At 38.6% G+C, this 20926-nt stretch overlaps 1 protein-coding gene across 1 annotated transcript in view; it reads right to left on the bottom strand.

The window, feature by feature from the left end:
* Positions 1-466: 466 nt before the first annotated feature.
* GC (GC vitamin D binding protein) overlaps positions 467-20926 on the bottom strand; it is a 202612-nt gene continuing 182152 nt past the window's right edge. Inside the window, exons 11-13 of the mRNA XM_077476444.1 lie at positions 20208-20340; positions 3975-4028; positions 467-616 (exon numbers count right to left, since the gene is read on the bottom strand). Of these exons, the coding sequence (XP_077332570.1) occupies positions 3975-4028; positions 20208-20340 (187 nt within the window). The 3' untranslated portion in view covers positions 467-616. The remainder of the gene's footprint in view (positions 617-3974; positions 4029-20207; positions 20341-20926) is intronic.

Below are 20926 nucleotides of genomic sequence, written 5' to 3'. Positions count from 1 at the left end.
AAAAAGTTAACCATTTATAAAGTTGTTATGTTAATAATTTTGTTCATTTTAATTGTGTTTGCATTTTAATTGAGTGAAGTCTCAGCCAAGAAAAGATATGAAATACTTTCTTCTCCGGTTCATTATGTTATCTCTGATAAATTAGTCCAGCTGGGCACGCCCTGGTGTGTCTGTTTTCTTCCCTGAATCTCTGCTCAGACCCATTAGCTTTGAAAACTACTATAGCTTTCTAGCCAATATCAAACATAAGAAGAGAAAAAGCTGGGTCTGCTCTTTTACATTTACAGAAAATGATAAATGCAAAGATTGCAGAAAATAACTTCTCTGAGGTTATCAGTAACTGAGAGATAAAAAATTATTCCACGCCAAGGGTCTTTTTTTTCCTTTTTTATAAAAATTGAACAACTGCGCTTTACATCTGTTTTTGGTCGTTTATCTTGTAGTAAATAAATGATAAACTTTAATATTCAAGTTATGACTATAACATTTATTTAAAATTCATGATCTAAAAATCCACAGAGACAAATCATTTGCTTTAAAAGATTTACACTTTGGAATTGATAGTTTTCCTTCTTCATCAATATATCCTCATTTCTTGTATTTGGTTCGAAACCACCTAGTCAAAAATAAACAATAATCAATATCATCACTATCGTCACCATAAGTTTATCAAAAACAGCATTAATATAATCAACTTAAAGTGTTTCTAAATGCAACCACTTTTTTTTTTTATTAAAATAATAAACATGTTATACTCACCTACTCTGTGCAATAATATGGCAGAGAATGGCCCCAAACCACTTCTTCTGGCGTCCCCTGTTCGCGATCTTGGCTCTTTCCCTTCTGTGTCTGCCCCTATAGCAAGCAGCTTGCTGTGGGCACAGATGTATGGTATTCCCAAGCAAGGCTGTGTATCCATAGACACACACAGTGTGGCTGGGCCCCACCCCCACTTTCTGCTCACAGAATTTGACTGACAGTAGCAGCAGCCAATGACTCCCACTGCTCTCATTGTAGTAAAGTAAGTGCATGGAGATGGGAGAGAAGACTGTAAATGTAGGACTCAAGGGTAAGGGTTGGACAGTGGTGTAGTGGGTAGTACTCTCGCCTACCTTTGAGCTGCTGTTTCTGGATATCTGTCTGCTTTGATGGTTTTGACTACCTGCCATGGGTGTCAATTCCATCCACTGAGTATAAAACTTACCTAGAAGTTGGAATCCCAACCAAGACACTACCTGCCTGGAGTTTGCATGTTCTCCCTGTACTTGCGTGGGTATCCTATGGTATCCAAAAATTGTTCCTAGTATATTAATGTTATTTGAGGACCTTGGATTGTGGGCTCCTTGAGGGTAGGGACCAATGTGAGTGTGTGATGTATGTGTGGAGCACTGCGTAAATTGACGGCACTATATGGGTACCTTAAATAAATAGACAAGCAACTTAATGAGACACAATGTACAGGGATAGGGACAATTGTAGACACTCACAAATAGGAACTGGATGGACTGGTGTCTTTATGTAAGTGTGTGTGAAGGGAAGAGGGGCACAGCAAAGCTGACAAAGCCTATCCGCGGCTATTGTACCTGCTTATACAGGCCAGGCATAGAGGTCTCAGCAAGGGAAAAGTCACTAATACAACAGTGGGAGTCAGAATTGTTATATTTTTCCATTTTACATGAATCGTCCCCCAATCTGAAAAGTTTTCCAAGGTAGAAAGCATTGAAGCTACTGAATTAACATGCTAGCTGGGCAACTACAATTTAAAACGTATAGATCAGAAACAACTGCCACTATATTTCTGCCATGACTGGTTTCCTTTAAATCTGTAATGCGTACAAATCCTATACTCTAAAATACACTTTAGCAAAAATGATAATATGTCTGCTTGAATAGAAAATGATGAATATCATATTATAATAATATAAATTTGAAGTATAATTATTGAGGCAATCATTTATTTATGGTGTAATAGACATTTTCTGATGCGGAACAGTGGGTTAAAAAGTCAAAGTACATAGATTAATTAAAGCTGGCATAAACTGATAGGTCAGTGTTTCACACTGTTTAAAATCCAGAGTTTTCTGTACTAGTGTCTCTCTGTAAAATACAATAGAGTGGGATGATAATGTGTTATCAAAGAGGAAAATACCAGGAGATTATACAGAATGAGTCTGTATCATTTGCCTTTTATATGAGGTGACTTTTTTTGTGTTTCTGATTTCTAGCTCCTCTTCCCTTATTCTGTCATTTAACCTATCAATCAAAAGTTTTTTTTCTATATCTGACTTTTAGTACTTTTTAACTTTTCTGGCTAACAGGGGTTTTAATAATTCTTCTCTATATGAAAAAAAAGCTTACGTAGACTTTAAAGTACAACTAAAAGCAAAACTTTTTCTTTTGTTTTATATTGAGTGGAGAGCGATTAGAACACTTATCAGGTTTTATTGCTGCCTGCACCTCAGTAGAGATTCATCCTCTCTATTTGTCCTGTTTATCATTATCATTGAAAGTAAGTAAAAAATAAAATCACACATTTTAGGTTGTCCCCAGAAAAGTAATAGAGGGGAACTCTTCCAGTAGGGACACTAGTTCAGATGATCTAGAGGACTCCAAGGGATTCCCTTAATGTGCATGGATTTTCTCTCGCTTTCTGTTTTGGCTATGGGACAGGAAGTGAAGGAAAATCTTCCTAATGGGACACAGATGACAAAAAATAAATTGACAAGGGTTATGACCTCCCCTTAATATATCTAAAATTAAAAAAAAAAAAACGATTTGCCTATAGTTCTACTTTAAGCGTGGCTTGGTATACCATGATACTTTTTTGCACTGGGACTAAAACTATTAAGAAAAAAAGTATAAAGGGATCTACAAACCCCTTTCAGCTGCGTACCCTGGAAATTATATTAAACAATGTGATACACAGTGCAATGTGATGGGTGAATAATATATAAATCAAGCAGCAGATAGTAAAGCTCAAAGCCTCAAAATCGAATTACTGTGATTTCATACCACGCTAAACACATAAATGTGAAATGATTAATAAATGCAATGTGATTAAAAAATAAAAGTATAAATGAATAAATTAATTTAAATTAATAATGTTAATATAAATAAATAAATAAAAAAATGAATGTCCACTAGTCCACCACCAAATAAATGATCCCATACAAAAGTACTGATTGGGTCTTCTAATTCATCAAATGTGACGAGGAGAAACAATAAACTAGAGTGTCTCCAAAAGTGTTTCTCCTTCCACCAACTTCTAGGTAAGTATCCTACTCAGTGGATGGAATTGACACCCATGACAGTTAGTCAAAACCAGAGAAGCAAACAGATATCCAGAAACAGCAGCTCAAAGATAGGCATGATCACCAAATGGATATGGTATATGAATCAAGAAGAAAAGTACAGAAGATCCTCATAGTGCAGTAACATTCAAAAGGGTAATTTATTAAAACTACAGGTCACATTTACAAGCAGGAAATAAAATCATGTTCATAGGAAATGACATGGACGCCGTCCGCGTTCCACCTGCGCTCCAACAAGTGGTGGAAATGATGTGGCACCTATCACAGGACCCGATGCGTTTCGTCAGCAGCATCAGACTTCATCAGGGTCATGTGTGGGATCATTTATTTGATGGTGTAGTATTGGACATTTATTCATTTATGTATTTATTTGTTAATTTATATTAACATTATTCATTTATATTTATTAATTCATATTTTATTATTTAATCACATTGTATTCATTAATCATTTCACATTGTGTTTAGCACGGTATGAAATCACAGTTGTTTTTCTTTACCCAAAACTATTAAGGCTTATTTATACCTTAGCAATGTGTTGTATTTTACCGCACATTACCACAATGTAAGTATGGGTGTGCCTTAGATAAAAAAGTGAGCCTTAAAAAGAGACAGAATTGATAGGCATTTATAACAGACAAAAAAAAACAGAAACATTGGTTACCTATTGAAGAAGACAAGGTTCCTGAGAACAGTTGTTTCCGATGATCTTGTTTATCTAAAAACAAAATAAAAGAAAAAAAGTGTATGTTAATTTGAGCAATTTCTCTGAATTGTGTTTAAACTAAATTGAACTTTGGAAGAAAGCTCTGAAAAAGTACAGCACATAAGAAATCAAACTAAATTATTGAAAGTTCCACTAGTTACTAACTGTCTGTTCCATATACCTACCGGTATCTTTCTTTCTCGGCAATGATTTGAACAAGATAGTAATTAGTATCCTATATACATTACAACAAGGGTCAGCAACAGGTTGATCACAATTGTTCTGTTGATCTTGGCCATCATTGACGACACTAGCATCAGGTACCCTGGGCTCTTGCCTGGTGCCTGGGTGCCAATGCTACTCCTGTGCATATTCTCTATTGCTGTGTCTGGCTGACATAAAACATCTGGGCAGCCGCTATTCTGTATTAGGGATGAGCTTTGTGTTCGAGTCGAACGTACGTTCGACTCGAACATTGGCTGTTCGTCCGTTCGGCGAAATCCGAACTCTTGGTCCGTTCGCGTCAAAATTCGTGTGGCGTTCACGGCCCACAATGCACTGCGATGGCGCAGTGCATTGCTGGCTCATGATTGGCCAAGCATGCACTGTGACCCCGCATGCTTGGCCAATCGCAGCGCCAGCAGCGAGGAGAGCCATGATTGGCCACAGGCAGGATGCCTGTGGCCAATCATAGCTCAGGCTGTGTAGTGCACGCCCCACACTATATAAGGCCGCCATTGAGGCGGCCTCGTGTAGTGTGTTGGCATCTGAAGCAGTGGGTGTTCTGTGTACCTTCAACACAGTACACACCGATCGTTTTTGGCTGATTTCCTATCTTGCTCTTGTGTAGTGGTTATTGTCTGTGCCCTGACCGCAGTATACACCACTATATTCACCTCACCTATATAGCTAGTGATCTATCTTTAATAATAGAGCTTGCAGTCAGTAGTGTTAGGCGATAGTGCGTGCTGTCTGCGTGCTCTGTACCCAGTACATACCGCTATAATCCACCTACATAGCTGTTCTCTATTTGAGCCCAATTGCCATCTGCAGGAGTTATTGGAAGTTGTGTGTGCCTCCGGCACAGCACAGTATACATCTGTATATACCCCTTTATCTCTGCTGTTTTCTGGTTATTGTCTGCGTGCCCTGACCGCAGTATACACCGCGATATTCACCTCAGCCTAAGGCCCAATTTTTCTGCCCCTGTTTAACAGGGGCGTTTAAGTACAATTTTTGATGCAATGCTTTGCAGCAGGGCTAATTCCAGCAAAAAAACTAGAGTATATGGAAGAGGTTGCAGTGTGGTGGCACCAGCAGCAGTGCCTAAGGCCAAATTTTTCTGCCCCTGTTTAACAGGGACATGTAATTACAATTCTTGATATAATATTTCACAGGAGGGCCCCTTCCTGTGCCCACCCAGAGTAACGGTGAGGACTTATAGTGTTGTGGCACCAGCACCACAACCACCAAAGGTCAATTTTTCTACCACTGTTCAACAATGGCATGTAATTACAATTCTTGATATAATCGTTCACAGCAGGGTGCTCCAGCGCCCACCAAGAGTCACTTTGAGGGCTTACAATGTTGTGGCAAAACCAACACCTTGTTCCGCCATTTCTGCAGAGCATATAGGGCAGGCCCCTACTTTCAAACATCCAACTTACAAACATCTCCTACTTGCAAACGCAAGGAGACAGCAGCAAGTGAGATGAAAAAAGATGGACGACAAAACAAATTATACAGGGGTGATAACCCTTCCCTATGTTTTCCAAAAAGCTTAAAAATAGTTTTTTTGACTGGAGCTACACTTTAAAAATGTACCAGTTGAAAATTACAAACAGATTCAACTTAACACAACAAACCTACACAGTCCCTGTCTTGTTTGCACCGCCTGTATACTGCTGTTCTGAGTATATAGGGCCTGGGGGCCACACGCATTTCCTTTTTTTAATATGGGTACAGGGTTCCCCTTAATATGCGTACAAGACCCAAATAGGCTGGTAATGGGCAGGGAGGGCTACCCATGCCATTTTTCTCAATGATTTTCAACCATATTGCAGGAACCAGATATAACATTAAAACCGCAAGCAGTTTTAAATGGTGTTATTTCCGTTTAATGTCATTTTGTGCAGGGACTGTTCTAAACATGGGAAACACGTGGCACTTCACAGGCATACTACAGACACCCCCAGGCACCATATTTAAAGGAATATTTCACTTTTTTTTTCACTTTCATTGTCAGTAAAATCAGTGCTCCCGCCAAAACGGCAATTTTTAAAAACATTTTAGGCATTGACCCATGTCCCCTGGGGCAGGAGGCAGGTCCCCAAACCCTTTTTAGGACAGTATCTTGCATATTAGCCGTTAAAATTAGCACTTTCCATTTTGAACGTTTGAGTCCCATAGACTTCAATGGGGTTCTAACGTTCGTAACGAACGTGGGGTCTGTTCGAAAGTTCTGGTACGAACCGAAGCGGGGGGTGTTCGGCTCATCCCTATTCTGTATACACATGAGAAGGGTGTCCTTAAACAGGGCAAAGCCAATCATGGAGCTTTTCAGGACTGCTGTCTCCATCTTTCCATCTCGCAGGAGTAGGGACAAGGAACGTATGCACGTAGGTGTAAGTGTGCATATATATGTAAATGTATGGGTGTATGTATGCGGGTGTTTGTGTGTGTGTGTGTGTGTGAGAGAGTTGTTGAAATGCCTTATGCGGGCTTCTGCTGTGCTAAGGTTAAAGAGGTGTAATAAATCATAGAGGATGCTGTGCACTGGGTTCTATATACAGTACTTCGAATGTGGATGTATATGTTACATACTTCTGACCCCTACACTTCATTTGTTGGTCTATATGTTACTTTTACTTTTGACCCTTGCACTCTGTACATTATACACTTCTGATTCCTGCACTTTGTACATTACTTCCACCCCTGGCCTTTGCACTATGTATATTACACACTCCCAGCCCCCTGTACTCTGTATATAACATCATTTTGACCCCTGCATTCTATATGTTAGAGAATCCTGACCCTGCACTCTGTATGTTACACAATGCTAACCCCTACACTCAGTAGGTTACATACTCCTGACGCCTTCACTCTGTACTTAACACACTCCTAACTCCTGCACTTTGTACATTACACACTCCTGGTCTGTACCTTGTACATTATATAATGTTTACCTCTGTATTGTGTGTTTGAAATGTTCCTGACCCCTGAACTCTGTTTGTCATGAACTCCTGATCCCTTCACTCACACATTACATATTCATGACCTAAGAGCACTACATTTTTGAAAGCCACATAATAAAATAGAATTTAAAGTGTTTGGGTAGATTGACATTTATCTTTGCTGAATATAAAAATGTACTTCTCATTGTTTAATCATATACTGTACAGTACATCTGCACATTTTTGACTATTTTTTCGTTTAGTAATGGTCTTGTTATTGTGTTATTTGCCTGGTTTGTCTATGTAGTTTTAAAACTGTACATGACTTTTACTCTGTTTTTTTTAAATATAGATTTATACTTCTACCCTCCTTTGGCAAACTGTATATCAGACAATATACTAAGAACCATTGATGAATGATTCTAAACAAGAAAGTATACAATCGCAAATAGCAAAAAGTCCACTTCACCTCAGTGCTCAGGAATAGTCTAATATTTCAGTAAATAGAAAGCCGTTACTATAAAATGAATAATAATGTAATTCATATATGAAAAATGCTTAAGAATCCAAAGAAATGTAAGCAAATGTAAGCACTAGCAGAGCTAGGTAATGGATAACTCCGTCCATATATTGGTAAATCATGATAACAATCCCGAATTCTTCATAGCAGCACTGACACACTGCTGATAATCCATGCCATCTGTATACTACTGTAATAGTTGAAAGTGAACCTCCTCTGGTCAGCGGATCCACAGCTGGACTAGTCCTTAAGAATAGGATGCTCCTTTCTAGCAACGCTCTCACTGTGGGTTGGCAGCCTCGCAATATTAGTGAACATATGGGGAATGCAATCTCATAACATGATACTGTTTGATAAGCTTTATTTTCAAATGACCCCCCAAAAAGTTGCACTTACAAAATGTAAAATTCATATAAGCACGTAGATAATAGCACATCAGATCGAGTGTATCACTCTCATTGCTCCTAGCTGGTGTCAGTTGCGGTAATTCCCGGGTAGAGCTCAACAATCGTGAGTCTAAATAGGTGGCAGTGTGGGCACAGCTAACGCATTTCATCATCAACTTCATCAGAGGGCGGGGCCACACTGCACAGCTCACTTTATTTATGAGCTGTCAACAGAGCATTTACCCTGTATCTTCTCAGTTGCACTAATCAGGATTAGACATAACAGGATCCCATCAGTAAAGCAACAGGTAACACAATGAAGCAAGAACTCTATAGATCATTATTCCATTAAAGGCATGTTGTTGAACAGCTGCTATTCACATATTAACTATATATATATATATATATATATTAATCACTGAGCAGTAGATCTATAATGCATCCGATGTTATATCTTCAACTGAGTCTATACATTGTCTGATTAAAATTATAATATAAAATAACTTCATATTAGTGTGGTTATTTTCACAACCACTCACGTGTGCTCTGCTAAAAAATGTCATCCTGTTATATATAAAGAAAACATGTAACTAAAAACATTCCATTACATATAAAAAAAACATTATTACATATAATGATAAAATTGGAGATAAACATGGATATGTAAAATTATAAAAATAGAACACATTAACATTACAGTGCTGCTTTGCAAACAGCTTCGCAAATCTATGTTAAATAAACGAAAATTCTAAAAATGTTGACACATTTAAATAATTTAGAATTAAATAAAACAAATTTTTATAGTGTTAATAAAAAGATGAATGGTGATTCAATCTCACACAATAACTCCCCATTCGTAATATATTCCTGTATGCAAGTTGATGAAAGTGGTGTAATTAATAGCTATCTCTGCATGACTCGAATTGTGTATAGGGGTGTATATATAAAATGTGTATACATGCGACTCATTAACAGTCAATGATGAAACAATTTCAATCTAATTTGACATTTATACCTTTAGGCCTAAGCTTGTTGGTCATAAAAATTCATTTGGTTTCAAATTTGGATAACTCTCTGAACAATCAAATGTGTTTTTAGTTACAGCTGATGTAGCATCACCATATACTATGATTCAACATGATAATGCTATGTGAGCTCTTAAATAAGGCTTACCTGTAGCTACCCCGGATATCTCCTAAACCTGCACGGTTTAGGAGATAACACCTGTATCAGCATGTGCCAATGTCATTGGCACATGTACACTGAAGCAATGGCATGTTTGTGCCGTTGCTTCAGCTAGTATGCCATTACCAGCAGCTCCCACACGCATGTGAGGGAGTAACGTCATCAGCGAGCTGTGTACTGGGACCACTGCGGGGGCTTTGATCTAAGGTGAGTATTTGATAATGAGCTAGTATGCTATGCATACTAGCTCATTATGCTTTTGTCTTGCAGGGTTTTTTTTATTTGTGGGTTTACAACCGCTTTAATTGGGCATTAAGTCAAAGAGATGACTTTCCCTATGAACAGAAGAAGTTCTTGGGGCTGGTGTTAGATTTTTGTTGATCCCATCATTTTTTTTGGTATGGTGGTAAATTCTATACACAGAAGAGAGGTGTAGCAATGGGTGCCAAATTTTCACCAAGTCACGCTAATCTGTTTATGAGCTAATGGAAGGATAGGTTTATCTTTGGTAGGAGAAGAAGTGAGCTTCTCTTCTACAAAAGATTTATTGATGACCTACACTTTATTTGGGTTGGATCTGAAACATTAGTAAGAGAATTTACTGAAGGACTAAATATGAACAATAACAATATTCAATTGTGTTGTCACTGGAGTAAGGATCATGTTAACTATTTGGATGTCACTATAATGTTGTACAGTGATGTTATAACCACTAAAGTATTCTTTAAACCAACGGATAGGAATAGCTTTTATCTATATTTATCTATACACAGTGGATACCATCCCCTGTGGTTAAGAAATGTCCTAAGTGGACAATTCATGAGAGTAAGGAGAAATTGTACTTTGGATACAGATTATACTTCCCAGACACAAATCATAAACGAATGCTTTGTAGGAAAAGGTTGAAAAGTATCCTTTTTGGATAAGGCGATAGATGAAGTTGGTCAGACTTCTCAAGAAATATGTTTATGTCAGGTCAGCTAAGACCAGGTGACAGATGCACTCCATAGGAGTCGGAAGTGCACCACTAGGTAGTTGACCTTAGGACTGACTGCTGCGGATTGTACCCAGGGAGATTCAGGACACAGGTCTACAGGATCAATAAACACAGATCCCAATGGGAGCTGGAGCATAGATTCCCCAGTGCGCGGAGTCTAAGAGCCAGCGGGTGTTCACTAGAGCCTCCACTGGTAAGGATGGACTTCGCTGCAGTCTGGCTCCAGGTCGTGACCCCTAGGGTCTCACAGCTCATGTTCACAGTAGACTACAGGAGAAGGAAGCAGCAGACTGGAACGACAAGGATAGTAAGGGGATACGGTAGAGGTCAGGGCAACTAACAGACAGGAACAACAGAGTACACGCCAAAGGTTCAGGGTCACAGGCAGACAGGGATGGTCAGGGACATGCAAAAGGTCAAGGTCACAAGCAGACAGGAATCGTTGAGAACACGCCAAGGTCGGTAACAGAGTCAAACATAGAGCACACGGCAAGCAGGAAGCCAAACACACAATGAATACACAATGGTTGATCAGCACTGTTGGCTTGCAGTGCACAGGTTAATATAGGGTTCCCTTATAGGGCCTGGGGTGGAGCCATGCTTAGAGGAGAGGTTATAAAAACCACCAGGTGGAAGGGGCTGGCCTCTTAGTCAGAACACATGAGGGGAGGTAAGCAACCAGAGGAAGATCACTGCATAACCATGACAGTTTAAGAGGAAGAGACAGAGTTGTGGATAGCAAACATGAATGGGGATTCATAAGCAATTTCCACACACAGTATAGAGAGGTAAAGGCCATTTTTAGGAAGTATTGGAAGTTATTGAATATGGAAAAAATACTGGGTCCAGTACTCCCTAACAACTCAGTGTTCATTTACAGAAAGGCTCCTTACTTTGGGGATAAGGTAGTCAAAAAAATTCTGGATCCACAGATACGCTCACAAATGTTTTGGCACATTTCTGGGTTCTATTCTTGCAGGAAGTGTAGAGCAGGTGTAGTGCCAGGCAGTGCCCTTGGTGGTTAAGGTATATAGGCTGCACTACGAGGACCTTAGGTAAGAGGGTGTCAGAACATATCCATAACATTAGCATTGGTTTCAAGGACCAGAGTGTGTCCTTACACTTCAGACAAAAACATAATAGGAATTCTTCAGGTTTAAAGTTCTGGGGTATTGGCAAACATCAGCAGGTGTGGCATGGATCTAATAGAGTAAGAGAGTTATGCAAATGTGAAACCAAATGGATTTTTCTGACCAACACGCTTAGGACTAAAGGTATGAATATCGAATTAGATTTAAATTGTTTCATCAATGACTATTAATGAGTTGCATTAATAAACATTTTATATACACTTCTATACACAGTTTTTTTTGGGCTTTGAGTCATGCAGAGATACCTATTAATTACGCCACGTTTTATCTTTTATTTGCATACAGGAATATATTAAGAATGGGGAGCCATTGTGTGAGATTAGCTCACCATTCATCTTTTTATTAGCACTATAAAGACATGTTTTATTTAATACTAATTTATTTAAATGTGTCAACATTTTTTGAATTGACATCGATTTGTGGAGCTGTTTGCATAGCAATGATGTAATGTTAATTTTTCTATTTTTATCATTTTACATATTCGTGTGTAGCTCAATTTTTTATCATTATATGTAATAATGGATGTTTTATATGTAATGGAATGTTTTTAGTTACATGTATTATTTATATATAACAGGATGACATTTTTTAGCAGATTGCAATTGAGTGGTTTTGAAAAAAAAAAAAAATACACTAATATAAAGTTATTTTATATTATACATTTATATTATAAATTTAATTGGACAATGTATAGAAGATATAACATTGGATGATGCATTATAGATCTCTGCTCAGTAATTAATATATATATAGTGAATTGTATTACATGAATAGCAGCCATTCAACAACATGCCTTCAATGGAATAATGAAGTTGCTTGACTGACGGGATCCTGTTACATCTAATCTTGATCAGTGCAACTGAGCAGATACAGGGTTAACACTCTTTTTACAGGTCATGGTGTGAGCCACGCTGTGTGGCCATGAAACGTGTTACGGTGTGTCCATACAGCCACCTATTCAGACTCATGAGTGTGGAGCTCTACCTGGGCATCACTGCGACTGACAACAGCTAGGAGCGATGAGAGTGATACACTCAATCAGATGTGTTACTGTTTACATGCTTATATGAATTTTACACTTTGTATGTGCAACGCTTTGGGTGATAATTTGGAAATAAAGCTTATCAAACAGTATCACGCTATGAGATTGCTTTCCCCATATGTTCACTAATATCATGGAGGCTGCCACCCCCTGTGAGAGAGTTGCTAGAAAGGAGCATCATATTCTTAAGGAGTAGTCCGGCTGTGGATCCGCTGATGGGAGGAGGTTCACTTACAACTGCTACAGTGGTATTCAGAAAGCGCATTCCCTTTCGGCTTCTGGTGAATTCAATATACATGGGGTGAGAACCCCCGTGAGGTGTGGTGATGGGACTAATTATCCTGGCTTGGATTATCAGCAGTATGTCAGTGCTGCTATGAAGGATTCAAGATTGTTATGACGATTTACCAATATATGGACTGAGTTATCCATTACCTAGCGCTGCTAGTGCTTACATTTCTTTCATTTTTTTTTATATATATATTGACGAATGACTGCTTAGAGAATATTATTTCAAAGATAAGCCATTTCAAAGGTTTATTGGGTTCCAGATTTCAAAAGATTTTACCATATTTGTAATATATACATGAATTTGATCACATTTTAAATTAATGTACATATGTTTTGGGGATAATGCCTTACTTTTGGGTAGCTTATGATATACTTTTCATTTGTTTTTTAGCTGCTTCTGAGATTCTTTAGTGCCAATGATGTTTTTTTAGGATTACCAAGATTTTTCTGGGAAAAATACTCTAGCGTCAACAACGTCAGCCAGCTCTGTGCTCCTTTGTTTACATTCAGCTGCTAGATCCATGATATATTTGCATTGTGGGAATTTTGTTTTAACTCATTTAAAGGAGGGCTCACAAATTCTGATAAGTCCCCCTACAGAACCCAATATCCCCCAGGCCAGGGACAAGAAAACCTTGTCCTCGTAAACATGGGAACAAGGGACTTCTGGAAAGGTACCCTGCTTATGTTGTGAGCATGTGCATGTGCCTTGACATGGTTCAGGATAGGGGGGCAGTCACTTACTTGCTTCCCCCCTTCATCTCTGGCCAGCTAGGCTGCATGTTCAAATGAGGATGTGGTATGCCATTTTTATTTCATGACCTTGAAAAACCCTCACCAGACCCTCATCAGGGCTAGGAGCACTGAGATTGGCCACTTTGGTTACACCCACCAGTGCCACCTATCAGTGCCCATCATTGTCGCATATGAGTGCCCATCAGTGCCACCTATCAGTGCCCATCAGTGCTGCATATTAGTGTCTCATTGTCAGTGTCCATTAGTGCCACCTCATCAGTGCCACCTTAGTTCACCTCATCAGTACCCATCAGTGCTGCCTTATCAGTGCCCATCACTGCAGCCTCATCAGTGCCCATAAGTGAAGGAGAAAACTTACTTTACAAAATGTTATAACTTTTTTTGTTTTCACATTTTTTTATCTTTTTTTATTTAAAAAAGCTCTATTTGTGGGAACAAAATTATAAAAATTTTGTTTGGGTACAGTGTAGCCCCATATTCAAGTGTTTAATAAAATAGTTGCTCCCTCCCAAATGGCATTATTTCTGTGCAATTATTTTTTTGAGTTTTCAGGAAAAGTAAACAAGATTCAAGTTCGCCCATGCAGGGGGACAAAATTAATTGCACACAATGTCAAACAGATAGTAAAGCAAAGGAAAACATAAACGTATACAATTTTAGTTAATATCTCAGGAATGGATTAGTAGCTGGATATTAACCACTTCCCACCCGGCCAATGCATATATACGGCCGGGTGGGAGCCGTCTACTCCTGATAGGACGTTCAGGAACGTCCTTCAGGAGTAGCGGGATCGCGCGGGCGCGTGCCCGCGCAGCGGCGCGATCCCGATGTGCTCGTGTCACCCGGACACGGCACATCTCAGATCGGCAGGAGGGCTCTGTGATTGGCCCTCCTGATCACATGACGGCCGTGTCCAATCACGGCCGTCATGTGATGTAAACAAACAGCCGGTAGCTAGACAATCGGCTCTCCTCTCCTCACACGGAAGTCACCGCTGAGGAGAGGAGAGCAGAACGCTGCAGCCGGCTGATGATCAGTGAGTATGGGCTGCTTTTTACAGCTTTTTACTCACTGATCATCAGTGTAGTGTAAACACACAACACACCACACAGTACAAACACAGTCCCCACATATGTCCCCAAAACACACCTGTCCCCAAAACATACATGTCCCCAAATAATAAAAACACATGTCCCTAATAATAAAAACATGTCCCCCACATATGTCCCACTAAAATCACATGTCCCAATGATTATCTGCACACATATGTACGTGATCACCTGCACACATATGTACATGATCATTTGCGTACATATGTCCCTGATCACACAAACCAATTATTATACACTTAACGGATTTTTTTTTACCAAAAACATGTAGCAGAATACATTTTGGCTTAAATTTATGACAAAATTTGATTTTATTTGATTTTTTTTTAAATAGAAAAAAGAAAATATTGTTTTTTTTCCAAATTTCCGCTTTTTTTGCGCTTATATCGCAAAAAAAAAAAAACGGAGTCGTGAATAAATAACACCAAAATAAAGCTCTATTTGTGCGAACAAAATGATAACAATTTCATTTGGGTACAGTGTAGCATGACCGCGCAATTGTCACTGAAAGCGCTAGAGCGCTGAAAGCTGAAAATTGGGCTGGGAAGGAAGGGGGTGAAAGTGCCCTGTATTGTAGTGGTTAAGAGCCCTATAAAGTTCCACTGGACTAGATTTCCTGGTTGCAACCAAAGTGCAGCCAAAGAGAGGAGGACAAATGTGACAAGGAAAGAGACTCCAGAAAAGAAAGAGATAGAAAGGCAAGAGAAGGTAAGTAGGGGGAAGGAAGGGAGAGGGGGAGTCCCCACAGACTCAGGGCTGTTTCAGGTATCATGCTATAGACGGCCTAGGCTGGTTGGGTGTATTTAAGGTAAGAAATAATTGATCCAAGATTCCAAAATTTTTAGAGACTTGGGATGGACATCTTTTCATTAATCATTAATGTGATTATACAATCTATACTTCCTGAGAGCAGAAGGATAGAGATAATTGATTTTCAAAATCCAACTAATATTAGCTTTATTAGGGTTCTTCAAAGTAATTAAACTTTGCTGTTTTGTGGATATTTGGATGTGTTTACAGAACCTGTCCTTGAATGGAACTCAAGCAGATTTTCTTATTACAAATAATACACATAATTGAGCAATTGTTGCTAAAAAAAAAAAATCTTGTAAATGCAATCTTCCAGCCTTAAGCTCAGAGGTAAAAGAAAACTATTAACTGTCATTAATTGACATATAATGATCCATAGCTCTCTAGAACCATGTAAAATTAGAATGAGTTTCCCCACAGAGATTATTTTCAATATGACAGATGGAAAGCTAATGATGTTTAAATGTTTCTTATTTTGCTTTGTATCTTGTGGATGTTGACTAGGTTGTGTTGGCAATCAGTTATAAATAATAACAGATACTTTAAGAGGAAAGTTGATTTATGATGAAGTCTATTATTATAAACCCAGCAATCTTTGTTTTCTCCTCTATAACATAGTTGTATTACAAGTTAATCCTGCCAGTAGATGACATGGTCAGATTTTATTTATGTGGCTTTAACCTTCCAAAAGTGTTAGCTGAATTTAGGTTTTAATTAGCTTATTTTTTACATAAAGACCAAGCCTTTCTGGATTTTTTTTGCTTTACAAGTTTAAATCGGTATTTTTCTGCTAGAAAATTACTTATAACATCCAAATATTATACATTTTTTTTTAGCAGAGACGCTAGGGAATAAAATGGTGATTGCTGACATTTTTTATGTCAGTATTTTTGCAGCAGACTTTTAAATGCAATTTTTTGGGAAAATAATACACTTTAATTTAAAAAAATAAAAAAAAACACAATATATACCCCAATATATACCCCAATTTTTTTGTAAAATATGAATGATGATGTTATTCCGAGTAAACAGATACCTACCTGTCACAATTTCAACTGCACAAACCTTGAGATAAAATTGTACTGTACATCTGTTCTACATTTATATTTTCATGTTTAGATGCTTTCGGTCAATACACACATACACTATTTTACCAAAAGTATTGGGACACACATGCACTTTAATGGCATCCCAGTCTTAGTCAGTAGGGTTCAAAAATGAGTTTGCCCACCCTGTGCGCTATAACAACTTTAACTCTTCTGGGAAGGCTGTCTGCAAGGTTTAGGAGTTTGTCTATGAGAATATTTGACCATTCTTCCAGAGCGCATTTGTGAGGTCAGGCACTGATGTAACCAAGAAGGCGAGCAATTTATCCCAAAGGTGTTCTATCAGATTATGGATTTTGTTTGTGCACTGGAGCACAGTCATGTTAGAAGGGGAAGGGGCCACCCCCGAAACTTTTCCCACAAAATTGAGGAGCATGAAATTGTCCAAAATGTCTTGTTATGCTGATGCCTTAAGAGTTCCCTTCACAGAACTAAGGGGCCAAGCCTTGAAGGACAACCCCACACCATAATCCCCCTTCCACCAAATAATTTGGGGCAGTGCACAAAGCAAGGTCTAATGGTCCATAAAGACATGGATGAGTGAGTTTGGGATGGAGGAACTTGACTGGCCTGCACAGAATCCTGACCTCAATCCAACAGAACACCTTTGGGATGAATTAGAGCATAGACTGTGATCTAGGCCTTCTTATTTACATCAGTGCCTGACCTCACAAATGCGTTTCTGGAAGAATGGTCAAACATTCCCATAGACAAACTCCTAATCCTTGTGGACAGCCTTCCCAGAAGAGTTGAAATTGTAACAGCTGCAAAGGGTGGGCCAACTAAATATTAAACCCTACTAAGACTGGGATGCCATTCAATTTTATGTGCGTGTAAAGGCAGGAGTCCCAATACTTTTGGTAAAATACTGTAATATATGATGGGGCTGCAGTTTTTCCTATCCCATTATAACACTGTGACTGTTCATGTAAAAGCATACTCTCTTACTTAGCGATCAGTTTTAAGAAGATGCCAAGGTTTAAATGAAATATCTGAAGAACAGAAGCAGGTAAGGAACTGCAGTAAATTTGCCAACATCCTCACAAATAATATAGACTAGATGTGATATTTTCTCAACAGAACTAGAGCTAAACTCAAACATGGAATATTGATGTTTTAAATTTGAACAGAAACATTTGTGTTATGGATTTTTTACAATAAAAGTCTTCTGTACTTGGTAAACAATTTAATAATAATGTGTATGAATTCCCACAAAGCAGAAAATATCAATGAAGGTCATTTTAAAAGGCTTATTCTGTGTTTATGCCTTGCACTGGCAAGGAATACATAATACTGTTTTCCTAGTCCAAATGCATTCAAAATACCAGCTCTGCATAATACTAGAATCATTAACAGTAAAATTAAATACTTAAAAAAATGTAGATTATAGCAAGTACAGCATAAGCAGTTCAGGGAAAACCAATTTTCTGTACAGCGTCTGTTATTAGGGATGCAGTACTTGTTTAGAATGTAAGCTCAGCCAAAGTTTTAGCCAATAATGCAATAAAAAGCAGTGGCTCAAATTAAAAAGTAAGTCCAACCAGAACTGATTTATGCATATGCCGATCACAAGGTTTTGTTAATAGGCAAAGCCACATGATCACCAGATATTTACTGATCTGGTGATCCCATGGCTTTTTTTTTTTTTTTATAAACCCATATCAATTCACACTGAAATAAATAAAAAAGGAAAATTGCAAATAGGTCAAAAAACAAAATACATAAAAATAAGGTAAAACATAAAAAAAAAAATTATGTACATTTTTAAAATTACTTTTATTATGCCTTTTTGTTTGAAAAAAGAGAAAAAAGTACTCACAAAAAAAAGACAAAACAAAACAGTAGCCATCTAAAGCCCAATGCAGCCTTAAATATCATCTTAAATTATCCATAACATCATCATTTAGCCTTCCACAATGACTTCCATGCATTGCATTGAGATTCTGATACATGATCTAATACAAATAGGTGTTTTCATTTTTTACGGGTTTTGTAAAAGGAAATGTGGTTCCCTCCTCTAACGATGACAGCCCATTACACCAGGTGTATGGGCCGGTAACCTTAAAAGTAGATGTATATTAGCATGCTGGTTCCCTAACATGCAGATAGAAGCTCATATTCACTTTAGTACAGAAGGCTGCCCTTTGAGGCCTCTCCGCAGCCGGCCATCTACCAGTTTAGCCATCATGCCTAGGGGGGAGGCAGATACTATAGGTCAGCTGACCTGTGACCATAAAGAGGGAGGAGCTGGAGCAGAGGCTGGACTAGAGAGAAAGCGAGTGCTGTTTCCTGTGAGTCTGGGCAGGAGGCGCGTCGGGCAGCTGCATATAGAGGAATCAATCTCTCTATTTTCCTCCTGTAGCCTCTGAAAGGCACTTTTCCTCTTCTAACTTCTGCAGGCATTCAGCCACTGAAAGCTGCTTCTCCTCCTCTAACTCCTGCTGGCTTTCAGAGGCTGTAGGATGAAAATAGAGAGATTGATTCTTCTATATACAGCCGCCCTACTGCTCCTCCTTTACAGCTTCTTTCAGCTGCCCCCATGCTCTCCGGCACCCACAGTTCTCTTTGCCTCCCTAGTGCTCTTTGCCACCCACCCAGTGCTCTCTGAACCCCCAGTGCCTTCCGCCCCCCCATGCTCTTCACCCCCCATGCTCCAGTCCTCCTGTGTTTTCCAGCCCCCCTGTGTTCTCTGGCCCCCCCATGCTATCCAGCCCCACATGATCTCCTGCCCCCCCTCCATGCTCTCTGCCCCCCTGTACTTTCTGCCCCCCATGCTCTTTCCAGGCCCCCCTCACCTCCGACAAGAGGGAGAGTGGGGAAGGGGCCAGTAAATATGTTATGGGCTGCTCCATCTAAAATACCTATTTTTGTCCCAGTCTGGGCCTGTGAGCTTGTATCCATACTCTTTGATACTACTGACAGGATCTACTAACTTGGTGACAAAATAAAGGCATCAACTGAATCCTGCACCTATTCACCACATATGCAGCTGCCCCAGTGCTCCTCCTATACAGCTTCTTTCAGCTGCCCCATGCCCTTCGGCCCCACCAGTGTTTTCCGGCCATCCATGCTCTCCACAGCCTCCTAGTACTCTTTGCTCCTCCACCCGTGCTCCAGCCCTCCTGTGTTCTTCAGCCCCCCCATGCCAAAATAAAGGCATCAACTGAATCCTGCACCCATTCACCACAGAGGTGTTAACATACAATAATGGACACTAGCTATAAACAAGAGATCAAAATATATATAAAAAAGAAAAAAGTAAAGCCTAACATCACCAAAAATGTGATGTTTTTTGTTTTGGAGAGAACGTGGGAAGTGTCAGGATTTTATTGCCGTTTCTGTTCTTATTTGGAAGCGTTGATGTAAATTTCTCTTTCAAAAAATGTTTTTGCTATACATACACTTAAAGAATACCAAGTGAACTATAGTTTATGTCTACCTACTGTGTGTTAGAGTATATTTTCCTCTTTTTCTCCCATTTTTTCAATCCTTTTACTAAACTTTTTCATTTTTCCCACATACTGGTAGAGGCTATAGTTTAACATTTGACACCTGCAGGTATTTGTTTTTACTTGATTTAAAATCTACAAATTGCATCTATTATCTGTTCTGTAGAGTTTCAATTAAAGCCTAGTATTTCTAGGAATACACTGTGTATTGCTTACCTTCTCTTTGCAGTATACTGGGGGAGCATTTATTATACAGCATGTTGATGCCAGGTTGGCTCGCTCTTCTGCTAACTCTTCTGTTTTCTTTGATGTTGACTGAGGCACCCTCCTGCTGAGAGCATTAATTAACCTGTGACAACAAACAAATCCACATTCATTAGTACTAGTTTTGTACATCAGGCTTTGCTTCAAGCTTAAACTCGGTGGCTGTCTAACTATGGCAAGGAACTTCCAAACTATAACTAATTGGCAGCCCAACAAATGAAAATAAGTGTGAACATTATTTATTTTAATAACATGATAGTGTGATAGCAGTTTTCGAATGTAAACCAAAGTATACATGCATTTAAATAATCATTACAATATTTTAATAACTAATGATAATAGTTATGATATCCAGAAATATCCCTTAATGTTTGTTTTTTAATTGATACTACCCAGTATTACAGTTTTACGTTTTCTCATTATCATGAATGGTATTGATTTTTTGATAAAATGTTTAGCTTTAAAGAATTTAAATCATGTCTCTGGTTTGTCTAACCTTAATCTGCTTGCAATTTCATGTTCTGTCATTTTATGTCATAGTGGTATTTCCATTCACTTTCATGGTTAGTGCTATAATAATTACTGCAATGCTAAATATTTGTATCATTTTATCTATCTCCTATAAACAAAAACTCTACCAAAAACAATATTAATAGTGTAGTGAGTAGCCT

Source organism: Lithobates pipiens, unplaced genomic scaffold (assembly GCF_037356315.1).
Source record: "Lithobates pipiens isolate NorthernLeopardFrog02 unplaced genomic scaffold, aLitPip1_a1.2 Scaffold_13, whole genome shotgun sequence".
Taxonomy (NCBI): Eukaryota; Metazoa; Chordata; class Amphibia; order Anura; family Ranidae; genus Lithobates; species Lithobates pipiens.
This window is presented reverse-complemented; position numbering and strand designations above follow the sequence as displayed.